At 37.7% G+C, this 14,844-nt stretch overlaps 1 protein-coding gene across 1 annotated transcript in view; it reads right to left on the bottom strand.

Moving 5' to 3' along the window:
• Window positions 1-14,844, bottom strand: part of SLC5A8 (solute carrier family 5 member 8) — a 71,067-nt gene that overhangs the window by 22,336 nt on the left and 33,887 nt on the right. Inside the window, exon 10 of the mRNA XM_034987274.1 lies at window positions 13,839-13,906. Within this exon, the coding sequence (XP_034843165.1) occupies window positions 13,839-13,906 (68 nt within the window). The remainder of the gene's footprint in view (window positions 1-13,838; window positions 13,907-14,844) is intronic.

The following is a 14,844-nucleotide window of genomic DNA, read 5'->3' as shown; positions in this document are numbered from 1 at the left end:
AGCAGATCCACACCAAGACATATTGTAATTAAAATGGTAAAATATAAAGAAAAAAATCTTAAAAGTGGGAAGACAAAAGGCAACAGTTACATACAAGGGAAACCCCATAAGGCTATCAGCAGATTTTTCAGCAGAAACTATCCATGTCAGAAAGGACTAGCATGGTATATATTTAAAATGCTGAATGGGAAAAATTTGAAGTCAAGAATATTCTATCCAGCAAGGCTATCATTCAGAATAGAAGTAGAGATAAAGAGTTTCTCAGACAAACAAAAACTAAAGGAGTTCATGATCCCTAAACCAGCCCTGTGAGAAATACTAAAGGGGACTCTATGAGTAGAAAGGAAAGACTAAAAGTAACGGTATGAAGGTAGGAAACACAAAAACAGTAAAAATGAATATTTCTATAAAATATCAGTGAAGGAATTCACAAAATAAAGGATGTAAAATATGACAACATATACCTAAAACGTGGGGAGGAGAGGAATAAGAATAGGTTCAAACTTAAACAACCACCGACTTAATATAGACTGCTATATGCAGAAGATATTATATACAAACCTAATGGTAACCACAAATCAAAAACCACTAATAAATATGCAAAGAATAAAGAGAAAGAAAGCCAAATTTATCACTAAAGAAAACCAGCAAACCATGAAAGAAAGACAAGAAAGGATCAGCGAAAATCTTCAGGAACAACCACAAAGGAACAACCACAAATAAAATGGCAATAAGTACATATCCATAAATAATTACTGTGAGGGGTGCCTGGATGGCTCAATTGGTTAAGCATTTGCCTTCGGCTCAGGTCATAATCCCAGGGTCCTAGAATCAAGCCCTGCGTTGGTCTCCCTGCTCAGTGGGGGGTGGGGGGGGTCTGCTTCTCCCTTGCCTTCTGCCCCTCCTCTCTCTCTCAAATAAGTAAATAAAATCTTTTAAAAAAATAATTACTGTGAATGTAAATGGACAAAATGCTCCAATCAAAATGCAAGGTGACAGGGGGCGCCTGGGTGGCTCAGTTGGTTAAGTGACTGCCTTCGGCTCAGGTCATGATCCTGGAGTCCCGGGATCGAGTCCCGCATCAGGCTCCCTGCTCGGCAGGGAGTCTGCTTCTCCCTCTGACCCTCTTCCCTCTCATGCTCTCTGTCTCTCATTCTCTCTGTCTCAAATAAATAAATAAAAAATCTTAAAAAAAAAATGCAAGGTGACATAATAGATAAAAAAACAAGACCCATCTATATGTTTCCTACAAGAGACTCACTTTAGACCTAAACACACCTGCAAATTGAAAGTGAAAGGGTAGAGAAACAATTATCATGCAACTGGACATCAAAAGAAAGCTGGAGAGGCAATACTTATATCAGACAAACTAGACTTTAAAAAAGATTCTAGGACACCTGGGTGACTCAGTAGGTTAAGCGTCTGACTCTGGATTCCAGCTCAGGTCATGATCTCAGGTTTGTGAGACTAAGCCCCATATCAGGCTCCATGCTTAGCACAGAGTCTGCTTGAGATTCTCTTCCTCTCCCTCTGCCCCTCCCCCCTCAAATAAATAAATTAATTAAATCTTTAAAAATAAAAATAAAAAACAGATTCTAAAAAGAGACAAAGAAGGACACTATATAATAATAAAGGGGATAATCCAACAAGAAGATATAACAATTGTAAATATTTATGCATCCAACATGGAAGTGCCCAAATACATAAAGCATTTAATAACAAACATAAAGGCACTAATTGATAGTAATACACTAATATTAGGGTATGTTAACACCCCACTTACATCAATGGACAAATAATCTAAACAGAAAATCAACAAGTAAACAATGGCTTTGAATGACACACTACAGATGGATTTAACAGATATATTCAAATCATTCCATTGCCAAAAGCAGGATACACATTCTTTTCAAGTGCACATGGAACATTCTCCAGAATAGGTCACATATTAAGCTACAAAACAAACCTCAACAAATTAAAAAAGATCTAACTCATACCATGCATCTTTTCTGACCACAATGCTATGAAACCAGAAGTTAACCACAAGAAAAAAATCTGTAAGAATACAAATACATGGAGGTTAAATAACATGCTACTAAACAATGAATGGGTCAACTAGGAAGCAAAAGAAGAAATTAAAAAGTACATGGAAACAAATGAAAATGAAAACACAATGGTTCAAAATCTTTGGGATGCAGAAAAAGTGGTTCTATTTAGAGGGAAATTTATAGCAATGCAGGCCTACCTCAAGAAACAAGAAAAATCTTAAATAAACAACCTAAATTTACACCTAAAGGAGCTAGAAAAAAGAATAACAAAGCCTAAAACCAGCAGAAGGAAGGAAATAATAAGGATCAGAGCAGAAATAAATGATAGAGAAACTAAAAAAATAGTAGGACAAATCAATAAAACCAGAAGCTGATTTTGAAAAAATTAATAAAACTGATAAGCCTCCAGCCAGACTTATCAAGAAAAAAGAGAAAGGATTCAAATAAATAAAATTACAAATGAAAGAGGAGAAATAACAACCAACACCACAGAAATACAAATAATTATAAGAGAATATTATGAAAAACAACAAATTGGACACCCTAGAAGAAATAAATTCCTAGAAACATATAACCTATGAAAACTGAAACAGGAAGAAATAGAAAATTTGAACAGACCAATTACCAGCAAAGAAATTGAATCAGTAATCAAATAACTCCCAACAAACAGACGTCCAGGACCAGATGGCTTCATAGGTGAATTTTACCAAACATTTAAAGAAGAATTAACACCTACTCTTCTCAAACTATTCCAGAAAATAGAAAAGGAAGGAATTTCCAAATTCACTCTATGAGGCCAGCATTACCCTGATACCAAAACCAGATAAAGACACCACAGAAAAAGAGTACAGGCCAATATATTTGATGAACATAGATGTAAAAATATTTTTTAAAAAATACTAGTAAACTGAGTCCAACAATACATTAAAAAAATCATTTACCACAATCAAGTGGGATTTATTATTGGGTTGTAAGGGTGGTTCAATATTCGCAAATCAATCAATGTGATGCATCACATCAATAAGAGAAAGAATAAGAACTAAATGATCATTTCAATAGATGCAGAAAAACCATTTCACAAAGTACAACATCCATCCATGATAAAAAAAACAAAAACAAAAACAACTCTGAACGAAGTAGGTTTAGAGGGAACATACCTCAACAAAATAAAGGCCATATACAAAAATCCCACAGCTAACATCAAACTTCATGGGGAAAAGCTCAGCTTTTCCCTTAAGATCAAGAACAAGACAAGGATGTCTCACCGCTTTTTTTTTTTTAAGATTTTATTTATTTTAGAGAAAGAGAGAGAGAGTGCACAAGTGGGGGGAGAGGGAGAGAGAGAATCCCAAGCAGACACTGTGCTGAGCATGGAGCCCGACATGGGGCTTGATCCCACGACCCTGAGATCATGACCTGAACTGAAGTCAAGAGTCAAATGTTCAACTGACCGAGCCACCCAGGTGCCCCCACTTTCACCACTTTTATTCAATATAGTTATGGAAATTCCTAGCCACAGCAACCAGACAACAAAAAGGAATAAAAGGCACTCAAATCAGTAAGGAAGAAGTAAAACTTTCATTATTTGCAGATGCCATGACACTATATATATAAACCTGAAAGACTCCACCAAAAAAAAAAAAAAAAATGCTAGAACTGATAAATTCAGTAAAGTCACAGGATACAAAACCAATCTACAGAATGTATTGCATTTCTATACACCAGTAATGAAGCAGCAAAAAGAGAAATTAAGACAACAATTTCATTTACAGTTACACCAAAAATAATGAAATAGCTAGGAATAAACTTAACCAAGGAGGTGAAAGACCTGTGCTCTGAAAACTGTAAAACACTGATGAAAGAAATTGAAGATGACACAAAGAAATGGAAAGATATTCCAAGCTCATGGATTAGAAGAACAAATATTGTTAAAATGTCTATACTACCCAATCTACACATTTAATGCAATCCCTATCAAAATACCAACAACATTTTTCACAGAACTAGAACAAACAATCCTAAAATTTATATGGAACAACAAAAGACCCCAAATAGCCAAACAAGCTTGAAAAAGAAAAGCAAAGCTGGGGGCATCACAATTCCAGAGTTCAAGTTGTATTACAAAGCTGTAGTAATCAAAACAGTATGGTACTGACACAAAAAGAGACGTTTAGATCAATGAAACACAATAGAAAATGCAGAAGTAAACCCACAATTATATAGTCAGTCAATTTTTGACAAAGCAGGAAAGATTACTAGGAAAAAGACAGTCTCTTCAACAAATGGTGTTGGGAAAACAGGACAGCAACTTGCAGAAGAATGAAACTGGACCACTTTCTTACACGATACACAAAAATAAACTCAAAATTGATTAAAGTCCTAAATGTGAGACCTTAAACCATAAAAATCTTAGAAGAAAGCACAGGCAGTAAGTTCTCTGACATGGGCTGTAGCAACTTTTTCTAGGTAGGTCCCCTGAGGCAAGGGAAACAAAAGCAAAAATAAACTATTGGGACTACATCAAAATAAAAAGCTTCTGCACAGGGAAGAAAACAATCCACAAAACTAAAAGGCAACCTACTCAATGGGAGAAGACTTTTGCAAATGACAGATCTGATAAAGGGTTAGTATCTAAAATATTTAAAGAACTTATAAAAGTCAACACCAGAAAAAAAAAAACTAATAAAAAATGGGCAGAAGACATGAACAGACACTTCTCCAAAGAAGACATCAGCCAACAGACACATGAAAAGATGCTCATCATCACTTTTCATCAGGGAAATGCAAACCAGAACTACAATGAGATCTCACCTCATAACAATCAGAATGGCTAAAATCAACACAAGAAACAATAGATGTTGGTGAGGATGTGAAGAAAAAGGACCATTGTGCACTGTTGGTGGGAAAGCAAACTGGTGCCACCCTTGATGGTAATACATATTTGGAAACTGTATGGAGATTCTTCAAAAAGTTAAAAAAAGAACTATCCTATGATACAGTAATTGCACTACTGGGTATTTACCCAAAGAACACAAAAACACAAATTCACAGGGATATATTCATCCCTATGTTTATAGCAGCACTATTTACAATAGCCAAGATATGGAAACAGCCCAAGTGTCCACTGATTGGAGATTATATATATATATATATTAGCCAGCCATAAAAAAGAAAAAAGAATGAAATCTTGCCATTATTAATGACGTGGCTAGAGCTAGAGAATATAATGCTATGAAAAATAAGTCAGTCAGAGAAAGACAAATATCATATGATTTCACTCATGTGGAATTTAAGAAACAGAACAAAGGAGCAAAGAAAAAAAGAGAGAAAGAGAGACAAACCAAGAAACAGACTCTTAACTATAGAGAACAAACTGATGGTTACTAGTGGGGAGGTATGGATGGGGGGATGGATTAAATAGGTGATGGGGATTAAGGAGTGCACTTGTCATGATGAGTACAATACCAGGTAATGTATGGCATTGTTGAATCACTATCACTATATTGTATACTTGAAACTAATACATGACTGTATGTTAACTAACTGGAATTAAAATTAATACTTTAAAAAAATTATGGGGCACCTGGGTGGCTCACAGTTGGTTAAGCAGCCAACTCATGATTTTGGCTCAGGTCATGATCTGATGAGTCATGGGACTAAGTCCCACTTTGGGCTCCACACTCAGTGGGGATCTGCTTGAGATTTTCTGCCTCTGCCCCCCCCAATTAAGCTCACTCTCTCTCTCTCAAATAAATGTCTTTAAAAAAACTTAAAACAAATTTTTAATTTTAAGGTATAAATCTCACCAAATATACACAGAACTTGTATTCTGAAAATTACACAATGGTTATGAGAAAAACCAGAGATATAATAAATGAAGAGATATACTATATTCATGAATTCAAAGAGTCGACATAGTAAAGATGTCAATTCTCCCCAAATTGATATATAGGTTTAGTGCAATTCTATCAAAATTAAGCATCATTTTTTTTAGATATACAGAAGATTATTCTAAACTTTATATGGAAAGGCAAAGGAGCTAGAATAGCTAAAACAATTTTGAAAAATAAGAATAAAGTGGAAGGAATTAGTTTACCTGAGAGGGGAGAAGCAAGATGGCAGAGGAGTAGGAGACCCAAATTTCGTCTGGTCCCAGGAATTCAATTAGAAAGTGATCAAACCATTCTGAACACCTACAAACTCAAGAGGAGATCAAAGAAAAGAATAGCAGCAACTCTCTGAACAGAAAAGCGACCACTTTCTGGAAGGTAGGACGTGCAGAGAAGTGAATCTGAGGCGATATTCGGGAAGATAGATGGCAGGGGAGGGGGCCTCCATCAGCTGCTGCCAGCAAGTGATAGAGCAGCAGAGCATAAAATCGGAACTTTTAGAAGTCGGCTCCACTGAGGGATGTCACTCCAGTGGCTAAGCGGGGGGGTGGAACACTTGCTGGGACAGTGTGGTCACAGGACCCTTGGGGTCGCAGAAAGACTGGGGGCGCCTGAGTGTGGCAGAGCTCCCAGGTATCAGCAGGGAAGCCGGCTGCAGAGATGGAGCCAAGGAGTGGGCTCTCAGCTCGGGGTTGCCATAAACCATGATCCACGGCACAGTCGGGCTACTGCTCTTGCAGCAGGGACCCAACAAGCAGCAGATCCTGGGAGACTCCCCTTCATCCCCCGGGAGGAGAGGCGTGGGAGTGCACTGCAGGGATCTGCTGGGTTTGGAGACTCCACACGGGGTTGTGAGCCAGAGACAGAAACGCTTGGTCACAGGCCAGGTGAGCACGGCGTGGGGCCGGAGACTGGGGAGACGGGAGTGATTGATGCTTTTCTCTGGGGGCTCACTGAGGAGTGGGGCCCTGAGTTCTCAGCTCCTCTGGGGCAGAGATTGGGAGGCCGCCATTTTCACTCTCGTCCTCCAAAGCTGTATGGAAAGCTTGCAGGGAACAAAAGCTCCGGAGAGCAAACCCGAGCAGATTACTTAGCCCAGACCGGCAAGGGCAGGGCAATTCCGCCTCCGGCAAAGACATTTGGGAACCATGGCAACAGGCCCCTCCCCCAGAAGATCAGCAAGAACAGCCAGCCAAGATCAAGTTTACCGATCAATGAGAACGGCAGAACTCCAGAGCTAGGGGAATACTGCATATAGAATCCATGGCTTTTTTCCCATGATTCTTTAGTCTTTCAAAGTTTTTTTTTTACTTTCTTTTTTTTTTTGAAATTTTCTTTTTCCCTTTTCAACCAACATCTTATCAATCCTATTTTTAAAAAATCTTTTTATTTTTCATTTTTAGAGTCATATTCTATCCCTTCATAGTAGTTAACCTTATTTTTGGTATATATATATAAGTTGTTCTCTCTTTAAAATTTTGGGATACAGTTTTTTCTAACAGACCAAAATATACCCTAAATCTCTAGTGTATGGCTTTGTTCTAGTCTCCTGCCTGATCACATTCTCTCCCCCGCCTTTTTTTTTTTAAATCCTCTTCTTTCTTTTTTCAACCAACTTCTTATCAATTCCTTTTATAAAATCTTTTATAATTTTCATCTTTACAGTCATATTCCATCCCTTCATCATATTAACCCTAATTTTTGTACATATATGTTTTTCTTTCTTTAAAATTTTGAAAGGCACTTTCTTCTAACAGACCAAAATATTCCCAAAATCTAGTGTGTGGCACTGATCTATTCACCAGCCTGATCATATTTGATCATGTTCTGTTTTTTTGTTTTGTTTTGTTTTTATCTTCTTCTTTTTCTTTTTTTTCTTTTCCTTTTTCTTTCTTTCCCTTTCTTTTCCCCTGGTTTCAGGTCTCTTCTGATTTGTTTAGTGTATACTTTTCTGGAGTCATTGTTACCCTGTTAGCATTTTGTCTTCTCATTCATCTATTCTACTCTGGACAAAACGACAAGATGGAAAAAATCACCTCAAAAAAAAGAACAAGAGGCAGTACCTACTGCCAGGGACCTAATTGATATGGACATTAGTAAGATGTTGGAACTAGAGCTCAGAATGATGATTTTAAAGATACTAGCTGGGCTTGAAAAAAGGAGGGAGGATATTAGAGAAACCCTTTCTGGAGAAATAAAAGAACTAAAACCTATCCAGCTTTCACTGCTAGGATAAGTGAGGCAGAAGAGAGAATTAGTGATACAGAAGATAAAATGATGGAAAATAAAGAAGCTGAGAAAAAGATAAACAACTACTGGATCACAAGGGCAGAATTTGAGAGATAAGTGATACCATAAGACGAAACAATATTAGAATAATTGGGATCCCAGAAGAAGAAGAAAGAGAGAGAGGGGCAGAAGGTATTTTGGAGCAATTTATAGCAGAGAACTTCCCTAATTTGGGGAAGGAAACAGGCATCAAAATCCAGGAGGCACAAAGAATCTCCCTCAAAATCAATAAAAATAGGTCAACACCCTGACATCTAATAGTAAAACTTACAAGACTCAGAAACAAAGAGAAAATCCTGAAAGCAGCTCAGGATAAGAGGTCTGTAACCTACAATGGTAGAAACATTAGATTTGCAACAGACCTATCCACAGAGACCTGGCAGGCCAGAAAGGACTGGCATGATATAGTCAGAGCACTAAATGAGAAAAATATGCAGCCAAGAATACTATATCTAGCTAGGCTGTCATTGAAAATAGAAGGAGAGATCAAAAGCTTCCAGGACAAACAAAAACTAAAGGAATTTGCAAACATGAAACCATCCCTACAAGAAATATTGAAAGGGGTCCTCTAAGCAAAGAAAGAGCCTAAAAGTATCATAGACCAGAAAGGAACACAGACAAAATACAGTAGCAGTCACCTTACAGGCAATACAGTGGCACTAAATTAATATCTTTCAATAGTTACCCTGAATGTAAATGGGCTAAATGCCCCAATCAAAAGACACAGGGTATCAGATTGGATTAAAAAAACAAGACCCATCAATATGCCTGTCTGCAAGAGACTCATTTTAGAACCAAAGACACCCCCAGATTGAAAGTGAGGGGATGGAAAACCATGTACCATGTTAATGGACACCAAAAGAAAGCTAGGGTGGCAATCCTTATATCAGACAAATTAGATTTTAAACCAAAGACTAATAAGAGAGGAGGAAGGACACTATATAATACTTAAAGGGTCTATCCAACAAGAATTTCTAACAATTTTAAATATATATGCCCCTAACATGGGAGCAGCCAATTAATAACAAAAGTAAAGAAACACATTGACAACAATACAATAATAGTGGGGGACTTTAACACCCCCCTCACCACTGAAATGGACAGATCATCTAAGCAAAAGATCAACAAGGAAATAAAGACTTTAAATGGCACACTGGACCAAATGGACTTCACAGATATATTCAGAACATTCCATCCCAAAGCAACAGAATACACATTCTTCTCTAGTGCCCATGGAACATTCTCCAGAATAGATCACATCCTAGGTCACAAATCAGGTCTCAACTGGTACCAAAAGATTGGGATCATTCCCTGCATATTTTCGGACCACAATGCTTTGAAACTAGAACTCAATCATAAGAGGAAAGTCGGAAAGAACTCAGATACATGGAGGCTAGAGAGCATCCTACTAAAGAATGAATGGGTCAACCAGGAAATTAAAGAAGAATTTTAAAAATTCATGGAAACACATGAAAATGAAAACGAAAACACAACTGTTCAAAATCTTTGGGATGCAGCAAAGGCAGTCTTAAGAGGAAAGTATATAGCAATACAAGCCTTTCTCAAGAAACAAGAAAGGTCTCAAATACACAACCTAACCCTACACCTAAAGGAGCTGGAGAAAGAACAGCAAATAAAGCCTAAACCCAGCAGGAGAAGAGAAATAATAAAGATCAGAGCAGAAATCAATGAAATAGAAACCAGAAGAACAGTAGAACAGATCAACGAAACTAGGAGCTGGTTCTTTGAAAAAATTAACAAGACTGATAAACCCCTGACCAGACTTATCAAAAAGAAAAGAGAAATGACTCAAATCAACAAAATCATGAACGAAAGAGGAGAGATCACAACCAGCACCAAAGAAATACAAACAATTATAAGAACATATTATGAGCAACTATATGCCAGCAAATTAGATCTGGAAGAAACGGATGAATTCCTAGAGACGTATCAACTACCAAAACTGAATCAGGAAGAAATAGAAAACCTGAACAGACCTAGAACCACTAAAGAAATTGAATCAATAATCAAAAATCTCCCAACAAACAAAAGCCCAGGGCCAGATGGCTTCCCAGGGGAATTCTACCAAACATTTAAAGAAGAATTAATACCTATTCTTCTGAGACTGTTCCAAAAAATAGAAATGGAAGGAAAACTTCCAAACTCGTTTTATGAGGCCAGCATTACCTTGATCCCAAAACCAGACAAAGACCCCATCAAAAAGGAGAATTACAGACCAATATCCCTGATGAACATGGATGCAAAAATTCTCACCAAAACACTAGCCAATAGGATCCAACAGTACATTAAAAGGATTATTCACCACTATCAAGTGGGATTTATCCCTGGGCTGCAAGGTTGGTTCAACAACTGCAAATCAATCAACGTGATACAATACATTAACAAAAGAAAGAACAAGAACCATATGATTCTCTCATTAGATGCAGAAAAAGCATTTGACAAGGTACAGCATCCTTTCTTGATCAAAACTCTTCAGAGTATAGGGATAGAAGGTACATACCTCAATATCATAAAAGCCATCTATGAAAAACCCACAGTGAATATCATTCTCAATGGGGAAAAATTGAGAACTTTTCCCCTAAGGTCAGGAACACGGAGGGATGTCCACTATCACCACTGTTATTCAACATAGTATTAGAAGTCCTAGCCACAGCAATCAGACAACAAAAAGAAATAAAAGGCATCCAAATCAGCAAAGAAGAAGTCAAACTCTCACTCTTTGCAGATGATATGATACTTTATGTGGAAAACCCAAAAGACTCCACCCCAAAACTGCTGGAACTCATACAGGAATTCAGTAAAGTGGCAGGATATAAAATCAATGCACAGAAATCAGTGGCATTCCTATACACCAACAATAAGACAGAAGAAAGAGAAATTAAGGAGTTGATCCCATTTACAATTGCACCCCAAATCGTAAGATACCTAGAAATAAATCTAACCAAAGAGGCAAAGAATCTGTACTCAGAAAACTATAAAATACTCATGAAAGAAATTGAGGAAGACACAAAGAAATGGAAAAACGTGCCATGCTCATGGATTGGAAGAACAAATATGTGAAGATGTCAATGCTACCTAGAGCAGTCTACACATTTAATGCAATCCCTATCAAAATACCATCCACTTTTTTCAACGAAATGGAACAAATAATCCTAAAATTTGTATGGAACCAGAAAAGACCCCGCATAGCCAGAGGAATGTTGAAAAAGAAAAGCAAAGCTGGCGGCATCAAAATTCTGGACTTCCAGCTCTATTACAAAGCTGTCATCATCAAGACAGTATGGTCCTGGCACAAAAACAGACACATAGATCAATGGAACAGAATAGAGAGCCCAGAAATGGACCCTCAACTCTATGGTCAACTCATCTTTGACAAAGCAGGAAAGAATGTCCAATGGACAAAAGACAGTCTCTTCAACAAATGGTGTTGGGAAAATTGGACAGCTACATGCAGAAGAATGAAACTGGACCATTTCCTTACACCACACACAAAAATAGACTCCAAATGATTGAAAGACCTAAATGTGAGACAGGAATCCATCAAAATCCTAAAGGAGAGCACAGGCAGCGACCTCTTCGACCTCAGCCGCAGCAACTTCTTCCTAGAAACATTGCCAAAGGCAAGGGAAGCAAGGGCAAAAATGAACTATTGGGACTTCATCAAGACAAAAAGCTTTTGCACAGCGAAAGAAACAGTCAACAAAACCAAAAGATAACCAACAGGATGGGAGAAGATATTTGCAAATGACATATCAGAAAGAGGGCTAGTATCCAAAATCTATAAAGAACTTTTTAAACTCAACACCCAACAATGGGTGAACAAATGATTCAATCAAGAAATGGGCAGAAGACATGAACAGACATTTTTCCAAAGAAGACATCCAAATGGCCAACAGATACATGAGAAAGTGCTCAACATCGCTTGGCATCAGGGAAATCCAAATCAAAACCTCAATGAGATACCACCTCACACTAGTCAGAATGGCTAAAATTAACAAGTCAGGAAACGACAGATGTTGGTGGGGATGCAGAGAAAGGGGAACCCTCCTACACTGTTGGTGGGAATGCAAGCTGGTACAGCCACTCTGGAAAACAGTATGGAGGTTCCTCAAAAAGTTGAAAATAGAGCTACCGTACGACCCAGCAATTGCACTACCGGGTATTTACCCCAAAGATACAAATGTAGGGATCTGAAGGGGCACATGCACCCCGATGTTTATAGCAGCAATGTCCACAATAGCCAAACTATGGAAAGAGCCAAGATGTCCATCGACAGATGAATGGATAATGAAGATGTGGTATATATACACAATGGAATATTATGCAGCCATCAAAAATATGAAATCTTGCCATTTGCCATGACGTGGATGGAACTGGAGGGTATTATGCTGAGCAAAATAAGTCAATCAGAGAAAGACATGTATCATATGACCTCACTGATATGAGGAATTCTTAATCTCAGGAAACAAAGTGAGGGTTGCTGGAGTGGTGGGGTGTTGGAGGGATGGGTTGGCTGGATGATAGACATTGGGGAGGGTATGTGAGCGCTGTGAATTGTGTAAGACTGTTGAATCACAGACCTGTACCTCTGAAACAAATAATACCATATATGTTAAAAAAAAAAAAAAAGAAGAAGATAGCAGGAAGGGAAGAATGAAGGTGGGGAGATTGGAAGGGGAGACGAACCATGGACTCTGAGAAACAAACTGAGGGTTCTAGAGGGGAGGGGTGTGGGGGAATGGGTTAGCCTGGTGATGGGTATTAAAGAGGGCACATTCTGCATGGAGCACTGGGTATTATATGCAAACAATGAATCATGGAACACTACATCAAAAACTAAGGATGTAATGTATGGTGATTAACATAAAATAATAAAAAAAATAAAAAAATAAAAAATAGACGGAATTAGTTTACCTGATTCTAGACTTATTATAAAGGTACAAAAATCATGACTATATATTACCAGCAGAGGGACAGACACATAGATTAATAGACAGAAAAGAGAAACCAGAAATAAGCCCACACAAATATGCCTAACTGATTTTTTTAAAGATTTTATTTATTTGAGAGAGAGAGAGCACACGTGCAAGTGGGGGAAGGAGCAGAGAGAGAGGAGCAAGCAGACTCTGTGCTCAGGGCAGAGCCTGGCAAGGGGCTCAATCCCATGACCCCAAGATCATGACCTGAGCTGAAATCAAGAGTCACACGCCAAACTGACTGAGGCACCCAGGCAGCCTAACAGATTTTTGATATAGGTGCAACTCAATGGAAGAAAGACAGCCTTTACAATTGTACATCTATAGAGAAAGGGGGGAAAAAGAACATCAATCTAAATCTCACACCATTAAGGAAAATTAGGTAAAGGGTATATGGGATCTTTCTATATTATTTCTCAAAATTGCATATAAATCTACAATTATATCAAAATAGAAAATTTAATTTAAAAATTTTTAAAGAATTTAGTCAACTCTGTTCCTTGATATGGCTATGTATAGATGGATAGAGAAGTCTGGAAGGATGGTCACATTAACATTTAAAAAAAGGACAAATTCAGTGTTTATGACTCAAACCCTGCAGAATCAGCTCTTACCTGCAGCAAAGCTCCCATTAGTGATGCCAATGCAGCCATTCCAATGCACAGAGCTCCAAACAGCACACCTAGATGGATGATGTAGAAGCCAGTGTAAAATTCAGACCCAGAGGATTAGAATTCTCAATAGAATAAGCTACCCACCTTTGATTCAAAGTAATTAATATGATTGTGGTGAAAAATGGCCACATACATCAGAGCCAGCCAAAAAAGGGAAGGGGTGTTTTCCTACAGGATCAGCAGTGTGCAAAGGGGAAAGAAAACTCTGATATTGTGTCCTAGGATTAGTGACAACATTAGGTTATATAAATAAAAAAATCCCTAGCATTAACCATAGGGATTTTAAGGCTAAGAATTATTGTGTCATTAATCTAATCCTCCATAAACATTTGTTTATAAAGGAAGGCTCAGGTCTCTGTTTTCAGTTTGCCAGAAACGGGACACAGTCCAGCTCTGCTCTGTATGACATGATGTGGGAGGGGAGTAATAAACTTCAGAAATTAGAGTCATCTGATTTGATGTACTCATTTCTCCTGGGAAGTTACAATCCACACCAAGGGGTGGTTTATGACCTTTAGCCCTTTTGTAATCTCCATCAACATCCCCAAGCCTTTCCTGTTAAATTACAAAGGAAGATAGTATCAAGTATGATATTACCCATTCTACAAATTGTTTTTCCAAACTTTATAGAAATTTTCAAGCCACCACAGCTGGTCAGATTACAAATTATAGAATTTTTTTTCTCTTTTGGCTTTCAGTACTTTCCAGATTTTCTCCAAATACATTTTTTTAATAATTCTTATGACTTGTTTGGTTAGTAATATTTTTTTTATTATTTTATGTTTATCACCATACATTACATCCTTAGTTTTTGAAGTAATGGCCCATGAGTCATTGCTTGCATATAACACCCAGTGCTCCATTCAGTACGTGCCCTCTTTAATACCCATCACCAGGCTAACCCATCTCCCCACCCCCCTCCCCTCTAGAACCCTCAGTTTGTTTC

This window comes from Mirounga leonina, unplaced genomic scaffold (assembly GCF_011800145.1).
Source record: "Mirounga leonina isolate KUSES-001 unplaced genomic scaffold, KU_Mleo_1.0 Mir_418, whole genome shotgun sequence".
NCBI classification, from domain to species: domain Eukaryota; kingdom Metazoa; phylum Chordata; class Mammalia; order Carnivora; family Phocidae; genus Mirounga; species Mirounga leonina.
This window is presented reverse-complemented; position numbering and strand designations above follow the sequence as displayed.